This window comes from Balearica regulorum, chromosome 3 (genome assembly GCF_011004875.1).
Source record: "Balearica regulorum gibbericeps isolate bBalReg1 chromosome 3, bBalReg1.pri, whole genome shotgun sequence".
NCBI lineage: Eukaryota > Metazoa > Chordata > Aves > Gruiformes > Gruidae > Balearica > Balearica regulorum.
Window position 1 is genome coordinate 87154926 of NC_046186.1, and position 23592 is coordinate 87178517.

General features: G+C 41.6%; 1 protein-coding gene across 2 annotated transcripts in view; it reads right to left on the minus strand.

The window, feature by feature from the left end:
- Positions 1-14783: 14783 nt before the first annotated feature.
- The window catches only part of ADSS2 (adenylosuccinate synthase 2), a 38521-nt gene continuing 29712 nt past the window's right edge, over positions 14784-23592 (minus strand). For both annotated transcript variants that reach the window (XM_075748821.1, XM_075748822.1), the window contains 5 exons: positions 22942-23096; positions 22391-22515; positions 21217-21314; positions 16332-16481; positions 14784-15563 (listed from right to left, as the gene is read on the minus strand). In XM_075748821.1, the coding sequence (XP_075604936.1) occupies positions 15511-15563; positions 16332-16481; positions 21217-21314; positions 22391-22515; positions 22942-23096 (581 nt within the window). In that variant the 3' untranslated portion in view covers positions 14784-15510. The remainder of the gene's footprint in view (positions 15564-16331; positions 16482-21216; positions 21315-22390; positions 22516-22941; positions 23097-23592) is intronic.

Genomic DNA, 23592 nt, shown 5'->3' on the forward strand with positions numbered 1-23592 from the left:
AGACTCCATGCACAAAATAATTTCCTCCTCAGGAAGCTGATCTTATGCTGTGCTTCCAGGATCCCTTGCTGCAAGACAAAGATAACACCCAAACCAGGATGTTTAGAGAGGCAGTAACTTGTCTCTCTCCTTTAACGCACAGAGCCAGCCCCCCGCACGCTAAGTTGAACCACAAACGCAGTAGCTTGGATCCTTGTCTGGTGTTTACTGGTGTCCACTCCCTGCATTACTGGCCAGGAACGCAGACCTTTTGGTATACACTGCTTCAGCTCTGAAGCGGATTCATAGCCGCGGGGCTGGAAGTGCCTGGAGAAGACTTCCAGCCTATCTCAACCCCTCACACATGAAGAGTGGCGAAGATGGCAGGAGGGAGCTCCTCCTACTTTCAGGTTTAGGTACCTCTCAGTCTTGTTCTCCTGTGCCGTTTTGGCACAGCAGCTCAGTACCTCTCAGTGCAGCTCAGGACATCTCTGATGTCCCCTAAACTCCTCGAGCACGGGACTTGCGATGAGCCCTGTGCTCAGGATGCATGGCCCCTTGTGGATTGCAAAGGACAGAAACGTGTTTCAGTCCCCGGGTGGAGAAACTTGTGGAAATTTCAGATTCAGTTTGAAATTAATCACAAATAGTTACTGCTGGGCAGCTGAATGTATGAAGCCTGGATCGCTACAACTGCGTGTCCGGCTCCTGGATTACCCCGTATCTAATGTTGTCCCTTTAGCAATACTTCATTTTGCTTCTGCAGTGCTCCTTTTGCAGCTGCAGCGCTCATAACCCCCCTCTCCTTCATGGCACCTAGCTAATGCCGCACCTGAGTTCCTGCAGCTCCAGGTTTATCTTTCCTTCTGGGATGCTTGTTTGTGCAAAGCAACTGAACTGCAGGGACTGAACGTCTTTGAGAACATCACCTTCATCAAGCTGGTCAGAAAGTTCAGGAGAGGGAGCTAACAGTCATCGTCTAGGCCTTATTTCCACATGAAACAAGGCTAAAGAAAACCCCACAGGCTAAAATTTATGGAGGTCTCTCTCAGCCTTAGGAGGGTCCCTTTGCCTGTCATCCCCAATACGGCCAGCTGGTGCTCTCACCCTTCCTCTCTTCCTCACAGGAGTGTGCCAGACACCAAGACTAGTCCGAGCAGCACCTCTCAGCATGAAACAGTCTCAGTATTTAGACTTCCTCCCCAGCCATCCTGTGTTCCCAAAGGAGATCCTCATCTTTTTTTCCAGTTGCAGACCAATTCAGTCTGGTTTTCAACTTCCTTCCAGTTTCCAGGTCCTCTCCCCTTGCTGTCACAACCAAAAAGCTGGAGAGGTTTTTCTGTGGTGGGAGCAGAGTTCTTGCACCCCTCACTTGCTCCTGCTTCTGCCTCGCTGATCCCCCTCCAGCATGGAGCTATTATCCTAGCATTTTTCTTTTCTGTGATAAGGGCAGCATATGTCTGGATCTGCAATTACAAGTTGTATCTTTGTGAACCGCCAAGAAATGAATACTCCTTGATCCAGCCCATGTGTTACTTCTCCCCCCTGGTGCCAGAACGTATAATTTGAACAAGGCACCCAGCTTACCTCTGCAGAGGAGAGCTCTGCTCAAAGTCACACTCGTGCATCAGAGCTTAGAGCATGCGGTGCTGCTCCTCTTTCTGTCTTTAAGTGTTGAATAGTTCCAGGCTGTCATCCTCCTTCGCATTTTTGCTATTGCAACGTAGCCCTTCTTGCAGCAGCGGGGGCTTGTCCCTGGCGTTAGGAGAGGATGTGGGCAGCAACACCTCCAGGTGCAACTGGGTGGCTGCTGGTGCCAGCCGATGCAGAGCTGCCGGGCCGTTCTGCCTGGGTGAGCCTGGAAGAGCAATTTTCCCCGAGTCGCTGTTTATGTTAAACCACTTATTCTGCTATCTTCCAGGGGGAAATTATTTTCTCTTTTCCCCAGCTGAAGAACATTAATGCCATTAAAATAATAAGAGATTTAGAGCATCCCTTTGTTTATACAGTGGCATGCCACAGTGACAGGCACAATATAAATAGCTAAACACTGAGATAACCAAACACTTAGGCTGATGAAAAACCCCCAGCATTTTTCCCATTCCAAATTCTTTAGAGTAATCTGATTTGACCTCCAGCACAATGCATACTTTAATGATGCCTGAATAATGACTAGGCAAGGAATTAACTCCCACAGTGGGTTAACGCACTCACTTTCACCCAGAAGACCTATGCTTAAAACCCGAATAAATCGAAGGGATTTGGTGATCTCATTCCAGTTCCTCACGGTCCTTTGTTCACAGCCCGCGATGCGATAGAGCCAGTGGCCCCCGCCTGCCTCCTGCAGAGAGGGGCTGGAATTTGGGTAACAGAGATGGGTTAGGTCAGAGGGGAGATGTGTTAGCAAAAACCAGCAAGTCCCTCTAATCCAGGGATCTCAGCCGCTGAAACGACAGGGGTAGGGTCGCGAGGGTTTGCACAGACCGACAGCGTTGCCACACCACCTCCTGGGTGTCGGACATTCGCTGCCGTCAAACACCTTGATGTCAAAACCCCACATTTTTAACTGTGTAACAGATGCTCGAATATAAACTGCCTAAGTGTGACCAAGAACAGATTTGTCTCTCCAGGTTTGAGAGTGGGAGAGCAAACATAATTCACTTAGCCTACAGCAGGGTCGAGGGAGATCTTCAGGAGGTGACTGTGCTGACAGCATTTTATGCCACCTTGGAAGACGGTAGTGTCCGTAGGGTGGGACGAAACCCTGCACCTATCAAACGGGGAACTTGGAGAAAAAACATTCTTTTGGTGTCTCATATTTTCTGTATTTCTTTTGTGCTTGTTGCTAAGGACCCTTGGACAGCAATGGGAACCTTTGAGTGGTGTTTCCAAATCCTGTTACCAAAAGCTAGATGCCTGGCACCAATACTGGAGCCCACAAATGACATATTGGTGAAAGCTGAAGTGCTCGGCAGCTGTGAAAATTACATCACTCTTGCCTAGATGCTCCACTTTGGTTAAACAAATTGAAAGACTGCTTTGTTTTCTTCTATTTTTTTTTTTTATTTAATTTCTCTTGCTAAGACCATACCCAAAGCACAGCCAGTAACGCCACGGAGAAGTGCCATGGAAATAACCAAGTCAGAATATTCTATTATTTTACCTTTAAATATGTGGGCAGCAAAACACGAATGTCAATGAAACAAAGTGCATGTATTCATGCAAATATAACTGGTGTTAAAAACACCATGTGGGTAGCGCTCCACCCCAAACAAGATAGAAAGAAACACACTTCAAATGTTTTCCATGAAGCCTCATTCAGCATGTAAATCTACTAGGACTAAGTGTTTTTTAAGAGATTAATTTGGGCAAATTTTAACAAGCTTTAACTGTGTTTTTCTTTTCCTCAAAGTGCTGTTGACTGCAATCCGGAGGCCCGCAGCGTGATGTGAAGATAGCTTGTGACAGCTGGGTAGCGGTGGTAGATGAAATTCTGGTTGTGCCAATGTCCATGGGAGCTCATGCCGTCATGGGATGTCATCTCATCTTTTCAAATTCTTGATGTGCATATTAATAAACCCATCTTTTTTGACGCTGCGTGGTACTGAAATACTGAAATGGTTTAGGTTTCAGCTGGGAAACCAGAGCAGTGTTGCCGGTACTGAGCAGGATATCCTTCCTGTGCTGGCTTGAGAGAGAGCAGCTTTATTTCACGTGTGAAACGTACAGGACAAATCAATGCAGCTAAATTATGGAGCCCAAATGACGTCTACCAACTTCAGCAGGCGCAGTCTTTAGCCTTTGTAGCGCCAATCCTACTTAAGAGCAGTGGCGGGGGGCTCACGGCTGCCTCCAAGCTGCAGCTCAGCAATAAGCGTGTTTTGGGCTTAGCTCAGTATTTGTGAGCTGTGCCTGAGGCGCAGATGCTGCGTGCCCAGGTCAAGCGAATTCTCTGAGCCCGTTACTGGTGGGTAAGCTGAGGCACAGAGGGATAACGTGGCTCCTCAGCAGGATCTCCAGGAGGAGTTACTGTTGGGGAGCAGAGCTGGAAGGTCTCAGCGGACCAGCGCTCTCTTCCTACCTACTAAGCACCTATGGCTCTTGCCTTGAAAGAACAGGGAACCTCATGCTGTCTCTCCAGGTACGGAAAACCCATGTCCATCCTGTCACAACCCACTGCCTTAAACCAGCACAGCCAGTCTCCAAGTCCTGCTTACAGGCAGGAAGCAGGAGCAGGCAACCGCTGAGGCAGGCTGGAAAGGCAGCAAAACCCAGGTGGATCCGCAAACACCTCCACCACCTTCCGGGTACCTCAGGAGGGAAAACTCGTCTGCCTCAGAAACCCACAGCATCTCCTGGGAAATGAGTCATGTAAGCTGGCGAAAGCTGCAGCAGCAAAGGGTGCAAGTGCTTTGGAAACATCGTGCAGACCTGCAGCGGCTGGACGGAGTCAGCCTGCTCCCAGGCAGCGCAGCCGGTGAGGGGACAGCAAGGCAGAGTGTGCGCTACCGCCGTCCCTTTGCACAGGTAGTTCCTGCCAGCAAAGAGTGATGAAGCCATGAAAGTGCATGGCAAGAAACCAGGCAAAATTAATCTCGCCCAGTGCATCGCAGCACACGCAACGGGAGCTCACGCTCCTACAGAGGCCAGGAGTCAGGAGTAAGAAGCTCTTTAAAAATGTTTCTGTGTCAGGAGGTCTTTGCGGCAGTGGGGAACGTTCAGCCCTGCAGCTCTGCAGGCTGAGGTGGAGCAAAACGCTTGAAAACCCCTGGGCAATAGGTTTGTAGTGGGGTTTCCAAAAGCTGTCTGCCTCCCCAAGGGATTTCCAGAGGCCACTGCGGCCGGGCAGGCCAGCAGCCGTTGAGCCTGAGCCTTTGCCCCATGCCCCCCGGGACAGGGCATCGCACCCTCAGGAGTCACACACGCCGTGCTGTTTGTGCTTGTGCTGTTTACACACACGAATTTAAAGCATCTCCCCCGGTTTCTCTGCAAATTGCTGCATTCAGATGAAGTGGCAGCTGCTGTAATTAAGACACAGTTAATTACATATCCCCTTAATTGCAATGATAGGATTTTGTCAATTTGGTAAATAAGAATTGTTAGGTTTCTTCCGGCAAGCGCAGCCTCAGCGCGGCTCAGACACGGCTCCTTTGTCTCCTGGCAAATGGCGAGCCGCCGGGTGCTGGGTTGGGATGGCGGCCCTCAGGTGGCAAAGGTGCTCGCTTTCAGCTCGCCGGCAAACTTCAGCTCTCCCACTGCCTCCATCTGAAAGGCCTTTGCAGAGGGCAGCACCTAAAGGGAAATGCGTAGCGTGAGCTCCAATGCAAGGGCAGTGCTGGGAAATTTCTGGGGGGATAAGTGGACAGGAAAGAGGCAAAGCTTCTCAATCCTTTCCTTTTCTTCATTAAAAAAAAAAAAAAGAAAGAAAAAAAAGAAGATAATGGGAATAAGTTGGATTTCTTACAATAAGGAATGAAATCTCCCACTTGCCTGTTACCAGGCACAGACCATGGCCATAAGCAGGACTGGCGTCACAGCCAGCGTGCTTTTAAATTCCAGCTCTGTCCTCAAGAATAACTACAAAAATAACTTTGCAGGTTTCTTTACTTGCTGTGTCTAGTTTTCTCCCTCACTAACCATGCCGAATCGGTAAATTGCTCTTTCTCTTCTGAACCGCCAACCCTGTGCAGCCTGGGGCCAGCTCAGGCACGTGCCCGCTGCCGCTGTCACTTTCTGCCTCTCGTCTCCTGCGCAGCCCCATAGCTTGCAGGCTGCTCTTCCAGGATCAAGTCTCCACCTGCGCCAAGATTACCGGGCTGACACAATTTTGTCTGAGTGGAGAAAACAGGAAGACAGAAGGGTTGCAAAATGCCAGGACTGAATCTGGCCGTCGTTGCCTGTCTCTGGATAAGAGCTGAACTGGGTTCCCGCAGGGATGGCCAGAGCCTGGAGTGAGACCGGTGGTCAACGTGAAGGAACCCACTTTCCATCCTGCTGTGGAGGCAGCTTGATAGCAAGGTGAGCAAGAGAGAACGTGTGTGAGACATGTATGTCCTTTTTGGAATTGCTTTTCAGTGATTCAATACGCAGAGCTGTCATCCATGTTAATTAAACGATTGCGGTTGACTGAACAATTACATTCAGGGTGTTGTCACACAAAAAATGCGGCACAATCATCTGATTAAAGAATATTACCTAAGATAATTTAATAATTAGTTATGATTAAGTTATGCTTAACCAGAAATTAATTAAAACATTATATTTGCCTCCCAATTCTTTATCCAACAGGCAAACTCAACCTGTCTCCTCACAGGAAGCAGCAAACCCCACATCCCGGCTTCAGCAAGGGCCTGATGCCGGCTCCGTGTGAAGCGATGTGTTGTGGTCGAGTGTCGTTCCCTCCCTGGTGGCACCTCCACTGGCCCAAGTCAACCTGCTGTACCCGCAGGCACTTCTTCACTTATTTTTTCACTGGTTCATTTTCTGCCTATTTAGCAAGGCAAACTGGTTTGGCACAAGGCTCAGCAACCCCAAGGTGAAGATCAGGACGTTTTCATCACAGCATTAGCGTGCTGCTGGTATCAGCTCAAGTGGTGCTATGTTCAGGCTTGCAGGATGTTTTCAGAAGCAAAGAAAGGAATGTGGTCTAGATAAAAGTGCTTTGGGGTAGGTGCAGAATTGGTCAGGGGAAAAAAAAAAATAAATCACACCCTGGAAAGCAGTTCACCATCAAAACAGCCAAAATGTATTCAGTGAACAGGTCCTGCTTCCGTACAATTCAAATTTCTCATTGGTGAAGTCAGCAATGGGACAGAGAGGTACTTAGTAAATGTGCAGGTGATGCAAAGCTGAGAGGAACTAAAAGTACATTAGAAAACAGGGTGAGAGTTCAAAATGATTTTTAAAAATTGGAGAAATGGTCTGAGGAAAATAGGCTGCAATGCAGTAAGGCTGTGGGCAAGTTTCTACATGTAAGCAAAAAAAAATCAATAGAACAAATGGAAAATGGACTGAAATATGACACAGCAAAGCTATGGCATTGGAAAGATGGGAAATATCATACTAGAATCCATAACTAGATTTCCTGAGGCAAAATACCTCATGTCATCCATCCCTTGACTCAGTACTGCAAACATCAGTGAACAAACTGTGACTATTTTTGGGTCCCAACTCCCCAGTGACAGAGGAAAAAAAAAACCCAAACAAACTGTCTTGGAGATCTCTAAAAATGACCTCCAAGAAGAGCTTCAGAGAATTGATCAGCCTGAGGAAAAAACAACCGGGAGGCAACAAATACCCAAAATATTGCTGAAGAGAAAAAGGGAACAATCTGTCCTCCCTGCCCATAGCAAACAGACCACCGAACAGCAAGCTTAAATTGCAGCAGGAGGGATCTGAGTGGATGGTAGGAGAAAGTTTCTAAGGGTGAAAGACCGGAGCGGATCATGGGGGAGGCTGTAAAGTCTCAGGCAAGAGGTTAGGCAAGTGTCTGTCTGGATCAGCAAAAGTAGAGACCCTTCTCCCACCGCAGGCCCCACTGACTCAAGACCACGCATGGTCCCTCCTGGCCCCAGGGGTCTGTCTCAGAAGCAAACAAAGCTCTTCCTTCCTCCCTGCCCCACCTCGCCGTTGCTGAAGTCTCCCTGTTTCAGTGCCAAGATGTAGGTCGTAGCTCATATGACAGAAGGGTGCAGAAAAAAATCCAGACTCAAATTACGCCTACGTTTCTAATTCCAGAAAGGTTGAAGAAAGCTTTACCTTCTGTCTACAGCAAGTATGATGTGCTGGAGAGCATGTCCAATAAAACATCAGAAAAAGGTTTACGCTTAAAGATCCAACCCTGGACTCCCTCCTGTGTCAGATCTTTTTTGTTTTCTCAACCTTTGACTTTCTTCCTTAAGCTTCACCACTGTCAGGAGATGCTCCTACACTCAGACCTAGGAGTAACTCGAGGAAAATGCAACCTGAGGACTAGCAGACACTACAGTCTAATTTACTGAAGTGCAGCAGCACTCAGGATAGCGGCTCGGGTGTGCAGGGGCACAAGTCTCCAAGTGATTTGCTGATAGATTAGCTTTTCCCCTCCCCTGTCTAGCTCTTAGCCTCCTTAGATCCTCATCTTCAGTGCAACACCACTCCATTTTATTGTATGTCTAGTCAACTGCAATACTGCTAGTAAATGAGCTCAAACAGCACTCAAGAACGCACCTGCAAGGTTGATAGCGGTGGGACTGCTCCCCTTGCCCCGAGGCTGAGCAGCAGTCTCCTTCCAATGCCAGTAAGGAAAGGAGGAACCATCACAAAGCCAGGCTTAGTGAGGTAGAAGGACTTGCTCGCACCAGCTTCGCAAGGGAAAGGGAGCTCGGGCAGGCGGCCCCCACAACTGTGCCTGCAAGCTTTGCCTTTCCTGGTCTTCATTCCCTGATTTATCTATGTCTGTAACCCCACTGCATGAACCAGGAAAGGTAAGCTCATGTTGCAGCCTCAATCTTTGCGCAATCTATAAGCAGAAATACCACTTAGTTAAATAAACTTTACTGGTATAGGCCTCCTCAGTTTTCAAAAGCAGAATGGATTTCATCCTGGAAAAAGAATCCTTTTTTCAGTGTGTTAAGTTTGATAAGCTTCAAAAACTAGATTTACGGGGGTTTTTTAATGGATGATTCTTATTTAGCACAAACAGATAGATTACAGATGGTCTTGCAATTTTAATTGTAAGGCTGTAGCATTTGGATGTACTGCTTTCCCTTCTCTGTCACAAACTCCCTGCAGGCCCCTATATGAAACCATTTAACCTCCATCTTAGGCTCTCTCCTTACTACTGGGCTTTACATCCCTTGTCTGTTAAGACCAAAGCCACTTTAGTTCAGCATGGTGAGTTTTTCTAATACATCAGGTCTCAGAAGCTTCTGAGACTTGCAACTAAAGTTTTCTGTGCAAAGTTACAAGAGAAAGCTGTAACCTAGGCACTCAAATGACAAATTTTAAAAATATTCCTGGACATATCCAGGATGGAAGATAAATTCTGACATGAGGGCCTTTGAAGCGTACACCAGTGAGGTAACCCAAGATTTGGAATAAAGCTTGTCAATTCTGTGGTAGGGCACAGTTGCTACTGGCATTCTCTCAGGTAGCTGGGTTGGCAACCTGAACACGATTTCTGCTGGAGGAAGGAAGATGCCACATCCCTCATTCCTCAAAGATGAGGGATGAGGAACGCTTCCTGCCAAAGCCACACTGAGGGTAAAACTGGAGAAGAAGAATCACCCCCAGGGAGGAGTCAGGGAGAGGAGAGGAATCTCTGTTGGTGCTGCTGACTATGATGAGGACAACAGTTGTGCAGAACTGGCTGACAGGGATATGGAAATGTTGGTAAATATAACAGTGATTCTCAACAGCTCATATTGTGTGTGAGTGTTGGAGTTGTCACTTTTGTATGTTGTATAGCTACATTTTCCAAGATTGACTGAAATTATCTAAAGCATGAAAATACATTCTTTTGTAGACTGAATTGGATAAAGAGTTTTCACATCGTGCTCCATAACTAAGTGCAAGATGCAATAGTCTTCGTTTTAGGAAAAAAAAAAACAAACTGTGATGTATTCAAGGAATTCCTAAGACAGCTGTATCATGATACTATTCGAAACAATACTCTGCCTAAGATCTCTCGTGAGAGACGATTTTAACATCAGACTCCAGGAGCTGCAATATTAATTCCCACTCCAGTGAAGTAGTTGCCATGGAGTGGCCAAAACATAATTCACCGACTCTGACGGGCAACAAAACACAGAAAACATCTACTTTGTTTTCTAAATACTGGTGAGTCAGTGTTTTATACACACCAGCCAAATTTCATTCCTTGGGAGGTAGAATAAATTATTACTTAATTGTGACAAATGAGCAGACCATCAGACCCACTGACATAATGAATCAGTCTGCAAAGAAATTCTGCTCTGAGTCACAGAACAGCACACTGTTGCCCTGAATTATAAAATACTCTTTAAGTTAGTTAACTGGTTCCTGCATTTGTTTCCACTCAAAGACCTGCCACTAATATTGTGCAACTCATGCTAGAAACTCCTGTATCTCTGCAAAATCTAATGTTTTGTAGAACCTTTACTTTTACATGCATACACTGGTTCTTTTCTTCCTGGGGGATTCCTAATAGGTATGCTGTTCAATGGCGGATTTTCCAACTCAAAATAGAGATTAATACATTCAAGCTAAGTAAGCAAGTTCTTTTAGGTCCATCAGCTCCCTAACAAAAAAAAAAACCCAGAAACCCACCCCTCTCCCCCCAAAAAAATCCCAAACCAACAAAACAAAAACCACCAACATTTTACAGCATTGTTTGCAGGAATTTGGCATGTCATACTCTGCAAAGAAACTGAGGGAGTTTGTAGATCCTGCACCCATCTTGCCACCGGGGTAAGCCTCAGCGCACATGACACGCACAGGCCAGGCTATCAATTAGTTGTACAAAAAATCTGCTCGAGACTCTTAGCATTTCAGAAGGCTACTTGGAGGAGGGGGAGGGGAGAAGATAAAAGCCTGCCCAGCTTTTATTTCTTAAATTAAAAAAAAAAAAAAAGGTGCAATCATCTGCACAAAGTCGTATTTTTTCAAAAGATGCAAGCATTTGCCTTGTATCAATGTAATTCCCTTATTTGCTTTTAAGTGCTGTACCGGGACAAAAATATTTCTTTTATCTAACTGCCATATATTTAAAAAAAAAAAAGAGAGCTTTTCCACAGCTTGGGTGGGATCCGTGCTCTCTAGTCTGGTGCTTGTACTTTCACTATCTTCTATGTGCTTGTTTCATCAGCTCAGTTGTTCATCCTGGAAAGGATGTCTATGGATTCTCCCAAGCAACTAAGGCCCAGAAGGCACATGCATCCGGAGGAGCTCCAGAGTAACCTTGTGTGTCAAAGCAAACCCGTAAGACCTGTGGAATAAGCCTTTCCCTTTTATGCCTGTTGTGGGCAACACTGCAACAACTTCTAATAATTTTTTATGACTCTGGCCTAAAAGAGGAACAACAAGAGAATCCGGGCAGAGTAAACCAAAACTACATCCAAAAGGTTTTGGCCATACCAGGAGTGGTGCATGACTTGAATTTATTATATGTATGAGAATCCAGAATGGAAATTTTTGTAATAATTCCCCCTTCCCCTCCATGAAAATTTGTTGTACTGCACATCACATTCAAAATATGTTTACATTTTTTTTAAAAATTAAAATGTCTTAGGCTATTTCTGTTGGGAAGTCAAGGCTTTAAAAATTCTAGTAATATTAAACTAATGCAGTTAGTTGCTCTACTGCAAGAGGCACAACCCTTATCGTGCTAATTGCAAGTCAGATGGAGCCAATCAAACAATACTGAATTATTAAGGTCTTACTGTACATTCTCAGGCTGTTAGTATCTATTAGATTACAGCTGCATTATACTGAGTGCTCATTTCAGCAGGAGATTAGAAAGTACATTTATAATACTGGCTACCCTTTGGGTGGATCATGGTATTTACATACCATATGTCACCATGAGATTACAGAATGAGTTATACTTTTTGCTGAGACCTTTCAGTAAACTGCAACCAGCTCCAGTAAACTATGAAGTTAAAACTCCATTCCTACCTGACTTTGACAATTCAGCTCGCAGGAAATACCTGCATTTTCAAAAATCAATGTAAAAGACCACCAGCAACTGGTACAATCAAACTTCATACAAAGCAGTGTTTGACTTGCCATATCTCAACACAATTAAGTAATCCGTTCTGGTTTTCCTGTTGAGAGGGGCACAGAAGATGAACTGGCAGGGGGAGTCACTCTGCTGTAAACAAACTTGTCCTAAATTGCACAGAGAAAAAAAGTAAATAGTCATCTCACTTTTTCTAAAAAAAGAGCTGCCACCTGCCCCCCAAAGCCATACTCTCTTCTCTCCACTACCAGCACTCAGATATCCCAGTTCCCTCTGTAACATGCAGAAGGCAACCAGTGAACGCAACAAGGCAAACTATTTGTACAGATTGTTATCTAAAAATACTTACTCAAACACACTGCCAGTAGTGTGTACCGAAAGAGCAAAAGAGTGAGTACCTGTATGTATGCGCAAATTGATTCATGACTGAAGAAACCCCAAACATAGTATAAGAAAATACACTGCTTTGATACACATGATTTAATAGTTCTAAACTATTGAAGAACAGTGAAGAACATTAAATGGATAATGTTGAGTTAAATCCTCAAGCTGAATAGAAGATATTTGAATGAGTATTTATTGCAAGGTATTTTAAAAATGACATGCCAAATGAGTTCTAACACCTAGACCAATAAAGAATGGTGTAAAATTGTATGTCTCCGTCAAATAATGCATCATCTGTGTGTATGTACGTATGCACAGCAGTCTGCCTTAAGCAGGTAAAGCTGTCATGCACTAAATGTACTTGATTACTGTACCACTAGGGTTCATTAAGTTTCACTGTTTCAGAGACGAGGAACAGTATGGGCAGGAGAAAACTCACCAGATTGATTTGTCCCTTATCTTCATTCCCGGCTACTTTGCCTTTTACTTTTTCTAAACCAGCCAAACCTTTGATTATGTTTCATTAAGGGAACTGGCTGTGACAGCAAAAGGAAACTATAACCTTCTATTAGAAAGTAGATTTCCAGGATGATGAGAGACATGATGTAATGCAGCTGTCATGCATTACATCAACATTATGTTTGCCACTTTATCTGAAGGTTTTGTCCATTAGCTACATGCCAAAACCTAATTACATGTGGAATACAAACGGAAAGGCTAAGCAGCAGAAGTATCCCTCGCTTTCCTTCCTATTAGCTAGTACAGGAGGCTCACTAGACCCCAGGGACATAAGGTCTATTAAACGCTGCAGTATAGCACAAGCCTAGGAGAATGAACCTTGTAAATATTTCAGCAGCAGCAAGAATAGCATGAGATCAGAATACCTTGCCTGTCATCAGCCTTGTCAGGTCTAACAGGTATCTGTGCCTCCTGAAGGCATCCCATTAGCAGGAGAGGACACTTGGAGGAGAATCAATTTCAGCTACTATCCTATGCTGCCATCCTCTCCCCTTACATGCTAGCAACAGAAGAGACTTCACAAAGGAAGAGACTATACAGGAAGGGCCCGAGCAATACATGTCATTGAAGTACAATGGGTTTTCCTTCTATTACAGCTGACTACTGTGACAGACAAGCAAAACCCTTTTGCCAATGAGGGTGGCAACTCCTTTGAGGCCAAAGGGCTCTTGACTAATGGGTGTGTGTGGGGGGTGTGTGTGTGAGAGAATGACAAAAAGCAGAACAGTGAATTTTGGCTAGAGAAAAAACTACAAGTGCCTTCACAGACAGTAGTTTGCCCCTACTACTGCTGGTGGTAGAGTATTAGGCTGCTGTTCTTTTCTTCCTCCTTGCTTCCATAGTTGAACATAGCATGGTTTCAAGAGCACAGCATACAGCACTTGAAACGATCGCCATAACTTTTAACATCTGTTTCCACAACATTCGGGTTGGTGATAACACATCCCAGCCTATTTCCCTATACATACAAAGGAGTAGCGTTGGGGGAGGGGAGAATTTGGTAGAATATAACCATTCTTTGACACCATGAAGGCGTTTGTGCACCAGTTCAAAAATTCACTCTAGCAAAGGTTACAGGAAACTGGCATTCGTGGACAACATAAAAAGCTTTAAGGCTATAGCTATATTGCTTAGAAATCCTGCTGCATCTGGGAATATGAATTCCTCAACCGAAAACCAAAGGTAGATTGTTCAGTGGGGTTACAACAGAGGAAGAATTGAAACACACCTTGAACTTGAAGGTCTCTCCTTGGCAGAAGTGAAACACAGCTACATCGTAAACCCTCATTTATTTCCAGCATTCTGTGGTATCCTCCTCTTTCTACATATTGCAGGTAAAATAGACAATGCTAACTGCGCCGTCACAAGCAAACAATTCAATAGAAAATCCTCCTTAAGTATCAGTAGTTTTATCCTTCAACCCTCCTGTTCCTCCCCTTATGATAAGCAATTTTATGTCAATTGTGACATAAACAGTGTGCTGAACACCTCAACAGCAACATCAATCCAACAAATCTATTCCATTTCAGGCAACATCTGGTTACCTAGGCCAATAATCTCAATAATCTCAAAGGCCTCGTATCTTTCATTTTGCATTAAAAGTTTCTTATATTCACCTGCATAGCTGAAATCTACTAAACTAAATCTAGAACTACTGCCCTACCCTGATACTTTGTTTCCTAAAAACAAGCTTGTAAGTTTTCTTTGAAGTGAAAAGGAAGCACATGAACACCATAGTATAGTGTGTAAAAACAAACTCATTCTCAAAAAATCTGGAAAGGGAATATGTAAGTACTGGGCTGTTGCCAAAAGAAATCAGATTCTTTGGAATATATAATAACAGTTATAAACTAAAATAATTCTACATTTCCCAACACTAATAAGCCCAAATATGTCAGATGTCATGACGTGAATACTTGCCCCACATCTAAAGCAAATACGTTGAATACTTTAAATGTTATTTCTAAAGCATCTTCAATTTATAATTACAAAAGTGTCTGTGTTTTGCCAGGTCTCCAGAGAAAGATCATCTATTGGCTATGTAAAAAGGAATTTAAAAGGGCATCAAAATGTTAGACTTCTCACCAAATATAAATATAACCTCATTTAATTAGGGAAACAGTTTGAGATATGCATCTTGGAAGCAGAGAAGTGCATGGCTTTTAAAATACCAGAAAAAAAAGAAGAGTAACATTATAAAACATTTAACTCAAAATCAGAACAGTTCTTTAATAATCGCAAATGAACTTTTTACAATATCAGTTTTCTAACTTTTCTGGGCACACTTCCTGGTAAACACTTGACTGTCCTCTGCGAGTTACAAAGAGTAAGTTTTCTGTGTTACACAGCTAAAAAATCCTGGACATTCTTAACAACTTGGCATCACATCTTTTTTTAAAAAAACAGATCACAATAATTTAGACAGCATTTATAGCATTATAAAATCAGAATCCCCCCTCTTTAATCACTCACAAGAGCAGCCATTAAGAATACAACAGCTTTAGGAATACAAATAATGAGGATGTAAAACTATCTGTGCAAAACTGCATTATTTTTACTGTCTAAAATTTCAGGGAAGTAACACCGCCAAAAGCAGAGAGAGGATAACAAACAGTCATGAAAGTAATGCTGCCTTAGATTTTCAAACAGGTATTACAATATGAAGTTAATATTAGGTAAAGGAAAAAAAAAATCCAATGGCACCTCGAACAACAATGACAAGTGTCCTGGAAGTTGCAGTTGAACAAGAACTGATACAGGTTCATGTTAAAGTCTCTTTCAGGAGTAGCGATTGATTTGGGGGTATCAACTCTGGCATTTCTTTCCATGCAAAAATCTATCTTTCCAACATCTTTGCTTTGCGGGCTACTAATGCATTAAGAATGAGCAGTCTTTTGAGGAGTGTGCTTTCTTCCATGCATCTGAAATCTTTAAAACAGCTGGATCATTGATTCCCTGGATTTCCCTACTCCAATCCATTTAACTGCAGGAGAGAAGAACAAACTTTCATTATAAATAATAGAAAGCAAGATCAGATTGTATCTGAAGATAAGATACAAACTTATCATCTTAAGTGCCTAAGATCTTAAGTACCATAGTCTAAAGAAAAAAACACAGCATATACTATTAGTACATTAAGCAATGACAGCTATGTCTATTGTTCTCAAAGTAAGAATGCATTGGTAACTTTGAAAAGCAGGAACAGTCTTGAAGTTGCCACAATAAATAAATCAGTCTTCCAGATCATAGGGAAAAAAGATACACAGAAACTGTAAGAAAAGTAAAGATTTGCATCATCTCCTAATTCCCAGCTCTGGATGGAACCACAGGATCATTTTTATTAGGGAGCATAAGAAAAATTTGTTAGTTTGGGACCTCTTACTGTCACGTGTATTTAATCACATTAATATACTAGTAGTCCAACTGACTTTATAATGGCAGCAGAACTCAGCCCTTGTTATGACCAATCTGAAAAAAACCACTTAAGCAAGTTATAAAAATCTCAGTTGAACAAGAACCATAGTATAAGCCAATGAAAGAATGCATATTAAAACTTTTGAAAATTTTCAACTCAACAGCTAAATAAATAGATAAAAAGAAGTAAAACAATAATGACAAGTATCACTAGGCACATCAGAATAAGCACAGCTACAAATTAATTTTTAATATTTTGAATGTTCATTAAGGCAAAGTACAAGATAAGTTTCATGGAGCAGAAAAAAACCAAACCAACAAAATCAGTTTTACTTACCAGGAACACCCAACTCCATTTCTATAAAGCGAACATAATTTTGTGCATTTACAGGCAGGTCATCAAATGTCCTTGCATTTGATATGTCCGTATCCCATCCTGGGAGTGTCTCATACTGAACCTCTACTTTATTTAAGACTTCCTGGTTGGCTGAGAAGCAAACAGGGACAAAAATATTATGTCTACAAAGATCATATATTCTCTGCCACTAAACACAGAACTATAAAGCTTTTTATTCTTTTCTTATACAAAAAGGTTTACTCGTAAGACAGTACCAGCACTGAAGGTGCTGAAGTGTTCTTTTTTGTTAATATAAGCAGAGAAAAAAAATTTCCAGTAAATATCAGGACTAGACTTTAGGAATTCCGGTACTGTCCGTCACATGCATATATTTTGCTTAAACCACAATCTTTTCAGTACAGAAAACAACTTTTCAGAAAAAGTAATTCCCAAAAATGTTGGTATTTTTTCTGAACAAATACCAAAACCCAACTCCTCTTTCATAAGGGAATTAGGCACCAGCTTGTAAGTATCAGGCAGTTAAAACATATTTTCAAATGGCATAGGAGTGTACTTTTTACTAAATATAGTCTTAAGATGTAGTTTATACACAACAGACTTCTGATGCCTGCAGACCCTTTGCCCCAAAACTACAACAGATTTGTCAACCAGTGTGGAGTCCCACACGATGTATGAACAGTAACTGTTCCAGCTACTTCTCAGAATAGAAGCAATGAGTATATTCCATTTTGTCCTTCTTTTAGTAACTTGCTACAATGTTGTCCATTAACTCTGAATCCAGTGATGATTTCAAGTACTGAAAAAGACACTAAGCACATTGTTCTGGAATTGAAGCATTCCAGTAACTACCTGAACATTAGTCTTGGAACAACACTGGGAAGCGAAACAAAAAATGGTCCAAATACATTGATTAAAAAAAATGGGAGGTGTCAGGCATTCTTGACTTCCTGGAAAGGATGGGTTCTGCCAAAGGCACTGTAATTAATATTATGTCGGGTCCATGTTTCAGATCAAGTCACTCCTGCAAAGACACCTAGTCAACCTGGGAAAGAGTTTTAGGTGCAAGAGGCACAGTAGAGGTGCAAATACAAAACCATGGCTAATCCCCTTCAGTGTGCGCGTAGCCAACCAACTCAGGCTCAGCACACTGAGTAAAGTAAGAGTTCAATAGGAGCAATGTTGTAAGGATAGCCTTTATGAACTAGGCATTTTGAGTAAGGGTGAAAGAGAACTATGCTCTACTGACTTCAAAGCTTACAACAGTGAAGAAAGGAAATTTTTGGATGGAGGTGTTCACAGGTTAAGGCAAATGATCCTGAATTAATACTTGTTGTAATCAGTACAAACAGGCACATTAAGGATGCTGAGTTGCAGAGGCCAAGGATAAGCACTTTAATGTCATCAGCAGTAACTACTAAGGTGTTGTCTGCTGTCCAGGTGATCTGTAAAATAGAATAGCTATATTCAAAGTACAAAACCACAAACTCATCCCTGGACATTGCAGATGGTCTAGAAGAAGATGCTAGCCTCCCTCTTTCTGAAGAGGGAAAATGACCGAACACCTAATTTTGCAGGTCCGCAGGCATTTTTACTTTGAAGCCTCTCTGATGAGGCTAGCTGGGAGAAAGCTGAAAGCACTTAGAATTGAGTGTCTAATCTTGTCTACAATCTTCCATTATTCTGAATTAGTTCAATTCCTAACTTCCCCAAAGGAGAGGAAGAAAAAGAAGGAATAAATTTCTTGATGTTTCAAATGATTCTCTCATTTTGCTCCAGCAGGTGTGATAAAAGATGTGTGGTGAAGATAAGCCATAAACTGAGCTCAGTGTAGTAACAGATGTAGTCACCATCTAGATTTCTCTCTGCTCTTCCCTTAGGGGATTTATCTTGTAGACTTTCTGGAATATTCCTTATTAACAGATGAATTAGATAACAGAGAGAGCAGACATAATGATATCTGGTAGTCTGGTGCTATAATTTGGAGAGGGAACGATGTGATGTTACTTCCAAATCAAAAAGGATAGCTGAAATTTGGGATCTTGGCACCATTGTAACAGAAAGATCCTCCAGCAATTTCCAGAAACTGAACCTAAAAACAGTCATATATATAGGTCAGACCAAAGGTGCATGTAGCAGAGTGTCCTAGCTCTTTCATCTACAGTATATACCCAGGGAAAGAGCACAAGAAAAAAAAAAACCGAGCATGAAGTAAAGCTTCTCCAAAATAATCTCCCAATTTCCTAAGCATCTCTGTTTTCAAAGTCTCCTGAGCTGGAGGTTATGTCTGGCTGCTGAGATCAGCTGACGCCTGAACTGGGACAGGAGGCACTAGCAGGACTAGACCATGGGTTTCACATTCCTTTTAAACTGATCAGCTCAGAGCTAGCAGGGAGTTCTAGCTTTCTTTCATAAACTCGACAACAGAAATGGAGATAATGGCCAGCTCCATAGCAAAAGACTACAACCTCAGTGATACCAACGGAGGTCAGCCACAAACTTACAAGATGTTTTCAGTTCTTTCTTAACAGGAGATTATGAAATGCCCACAGAAATCTAAGCTAAAACAACTGAGTGAGACTCTCATGATTCTCTGATCCAGCTGGAAAAAGAAACAATATATGAAATATGGCATGTTTTTCCTGAGATGGTGGGCACTGTGTGTGCTTCTAATTTAGAGACAGTCATTTCACAAGACGGGTAAATCACTAACATCTCCAAGAGAGTGGGAGGGTAGAGAGGGGAGAGAAAAAGAAATACCCTGCCAGCCAGAGATTCCCAGACTAGATCTCTTCTAAATTAAATTCAAAATGTCTAAGTGGCAAGTGTAAGAAAAAATAACTAAATTATACAAGGGCATAGCACACAGACATGTACGCATCAGAAATAATCTAATGGTATGCAAAATACGAAGTGGAAAGAAAGTTACCTTTTGGGTTTTTATGCCAGGGGCAGGGGTAATCAGTAACCTGCAGCATATGTGCTGAAAGTGCTGCCAAGTGTTGAGGAGTATAGCAAAGAGAAAGGTGTGGAACATGGAGGCACTGTGAGAGACAGCATCTTCCAGCTTACCAGAAGTTCAGCTCAAACTGCTTCCTGACACTTAAGGAAGACAGCATGTCAACAGCAGAGACAACAGCTTCTACTAAATTTCTACCAGAATTCTCAATTGTTCATACAGTAAAGAAAAATACAGTTAGACAGGTGAGCCATGTTGTGCTGCTATGACCAAAGGCCAGCTACCTGTTACTTGGGCATATATAGGGAGCAAACTCGGCCCTCAGGAGTTTTAACAAGATTCTGGTCCCATCTGAGAGACACAATGAATGGGGGAGAGAGTAATCACTGAAGTCTTAGTACCGGAAAACATGGCCACCTGGTTATGTCTTCTCTCATGATGGACTGCCAGTGAAGGTCCTCCTGGCGTGAGCACCAAGATAGTCCAAATAGCCCCCAGGTTAGATGACAGGGCTACAGATGAAGCATTTACTGAATAGTTCTCAATTCAAACGTGCAATCTCCATTATGTTCAAAGGCCATCTAAAGTACACAATAATTTCCTTAATATTTTGATAAGGGCAGTAATTAGGGAATATCTGAGTCTTAAAAGGGAAAAAGCATTCCCTGGTTTAGTACAAGATGAGTACTCAACTTCCTGAATAGGAGTGCATGTGATGTCATTCAGTATGCATTCAGATTGTAACTGGCACCTTTGTTTGAAGATACCAGAGGGCAAATCAATTAAAGAACTCCAAGCACATGGAGAAACAGAAGATTTTTTGTTAATTCCTTATGAACTTTCCTAACAAGTATGTGCTATTTTCAAGGACTACTGGCAGATCATCACTTATTCCTTTATACATAACTACACCTTTATACTACATAAATCCTGCTGTGAGTTGTATCTGATTACTACAGTTGATCTCCTCACTCAACAAAAAGTTCTCTGCTGATGATATCATATGAAAAATTATAACCTGTGACCAGCCTCAAACCCTGATGTAGCAATTAGAATGGAAACAGGCATTTATACACACATTAGAAAATCAGAGAGCCCAATCTTTAGTACTGGTCAATGTTCTTGCTTTTTCTGCAGGTATCTCTACTATAGCAAACTAAAAAAAGACACACGATCCATAAAAACAACATTTTGTGATAGTTCAATATTTTAACATGCAGATACATTCTTCAGGTAAAAATTATCACTAAAATGACCCCTGTCCTCCTCAGAAACTATAAATCTTGTCATGCTTAGCTGATGCATGTTGGTCCTACATTAGAAAATAGCCTTGCTTTCACCTAATTGCTCATTTCCTCTCCCACCCTTTTTCCTTCTTTTCCATTTCCTAGGTGTGACAGGTTTTTGGCTGCTCTGTGAACCATTAAAGGGAAATGAACTGTAGGAAAATCAACACGGGGAGAGAAAAACCTAGTTTTTCAAACCAATCAGGTCTCTTGTGTGGTTCACCACATGCTGAAATGAAGACTTGTCCTGCTAAAAGAGGGGATGAATACAGTAGTGGGAATAAGACACTGGGTTTAGAGTGCGAAATGATTTCCAATTTAGCTTGAAGGCAATGCAGGCTGTATTCAAGGAAAGGGATAAAGCAGTAAACATTTATGTTTAAGAAGCTTTATGTAGCACTTTGCATTTTCCTTGTAGACAAATGACAGTATTCGGTACAGGTGTCTTTAGGGTATGGGTACAGGTGTGGTATAGGGTGTCTCTGATGCATCTGGGAGGACATTAATGGCTTGATGCTGAAGTAACACATTCCTGTCATATATTTTACAAATAAAAGTCAAATACATTTAAGTATCAGATTACATTTCACCAGATCTAAAATTGTTAAACAATCAGTCTTACCAGGAAAATGAGGTATGATTTCACCATCTAGTTTGTATGCAACACCAACTTTGATTTCTGGAAATACATCCAAGATATCCAATTTGGTAAGCGCCAATCTATGAAGAAACATTACTCTGGTTAAACAAGTTTAACAACTCTCATCACACTGAAGAAAAAAAAAAAAAAAAAGATTCCTGCACTTTGCAATTGATTGTCTTTCCTTAGACAGATAGCTAGTATGGTACTAATCTATTTATCTGGTGTGACTTTAAGGAAAAAAAAATTATCACAAAACAAAAACAACCAAATGTAAACATCCTTTTTGTTGGGTCCTTAGATCTAATACCATAAGAAAATGGCAAAATTCAAAGGACAGGTATTCTCCAATTAAAGTGACAGATCTGTAACTTTAAGTATTATAATTTTAATTGGTCAGGGTGCTGCCAAGATACTTTATGACCCTTCATTTGAGATGGTTTCATAGCACCATGCCTGTTGCTGTCTGTTCCTGTCCTCTGCCAAACATTCCAGTGAAGGTAGCAAAATAATCAAACACTGGCTCTGTAAATACCTGGCTGCATGCTATTTTAAATAAAACTTACAAAGGACAAGAAACCAGGAAAACTTAAGTAAAGGATGTATTTACACAGTTTGATCTACTAGAAATTTTATGTGAGTTTTGTTTCAGACACCTATTTTTCATTTTAATTAAAATCCCAGAGCCATACCCAAGTTTTTTACATTTACAGGTACTGCTGAAGATAGTGATGGGTTCCCAGCTGTCTTATTTTGAAAGCAAACTAACAAAACAAAACCCCACAAATTATTATCAGGTTTTAAGGTCCCTATAATGCATTTGATTTGATTTGGTGGGATGGCAGGCGTTAAGGTAGCTTGCAACACCAATTAAGTACCAAGATACATAAGGGCTTCTCGGATCATTTTAAATGAGAAATAACAATGTGCTACAAGTAAAGGAAAGAAAAATTTATGAGTATGAAAATATCAAACATGAAAACATTTAATGCTAGGAAAAAATGAGGGACAATTAATTTATCAAAATATCAAAACAATCAACAAATCAATGTTAACAGTCTGAATGTTACTAACTAGTATATGTACAATTTACAGTAATCTGTAACATTTCATGATTTTATGTCTAGTTGCCAGCAAAGCCGTCAAAATAACTCACGCGGTAAATCCATTAATCATGTAGGCATATCGGAGTAACACAAGGTCCAGCCAGCCACATCTTCTCTTTCTACCAGTAGTAACACCAAACTCTTTACCTCTCATTTGCAGCAGTTCTCCAATTTCCTGGCAAAGAGTAATACTATTACATGAGCCTTTTTTAAATTTTATTTGCAATACATGATGCAGGTGTATACTTAACATTTTACAGTATTGTAAGTTACCTTAAAAGTTCTTCCCCTAATTTTTCACACAGTTGTCCATTGGGATGAAAATACAAATACAAAACACTATTTTTGATTAAAGAGAATGTTATTTGAGCAAATCTCTCAACATTAGTTCCTGCTCTAACTTTCTATTCCATAGGAAAGCCTGAGAAACAGACAATCAGATATGGCAGTCCTGTAAGCTCAGTCTAGAATTAGAAGAATGAGACATCCAAATACACTGTCATCTACTTGCATTTAACTAGTAACACTGATTCAAGATAGGACAAACACACCAAGTTATTTCATCCAGTTACAGGTCACATCTAAGGCTGAAAATACTCACATTATTTTGTTCTGTAGGAAAGGCACCAATTCCAACTCTCGTTGTATATGCTTTCACAACTCCATACACTTCCCCAACATTCTGCGGTGGCATGCCCAGACCTGTACACACACCTCCAACTGTGCAGTTTGATGAAGTCACAAAAGGATATGTGCCTATTAAAAAAATTTGGTTTAAAAACCTTATTAAAACATTGGTTTTAAACTATTTAAAAAAAAAAAAATCTAACCTGGTGAGAAACAGTACCTGCACTGCACTTACCTGGATTTTACAACCCTAAGAACTAAAACAAAACACAGAACAAATGTATTTTGTGGTCAAGAACATATGTAATGAGCTCTTAGCTTTATATGTACATTGTCTGATCCTTCTTTATTGAAAAAGGTAGAAGTCTTACCACTTACTTCAACTGGTACAGAGGAAAAAGTTGACTACGTAACAACTCTGAATGATCGTACAAGTCAAAAATTGGAATAAGACACCAAAAAACCACGCCTTGCTATCTCATACAACATACACTCAAGTAATAGAACAATGTGAAAATATGAAGGGAGACTCTTAAGAAAAAAAGGTATTAAAACATTAGAAAATACAGGTTTACTATTTTTCATTTTGGATGAAAAAATAAAATACAAGCTCTACAAACTGGTC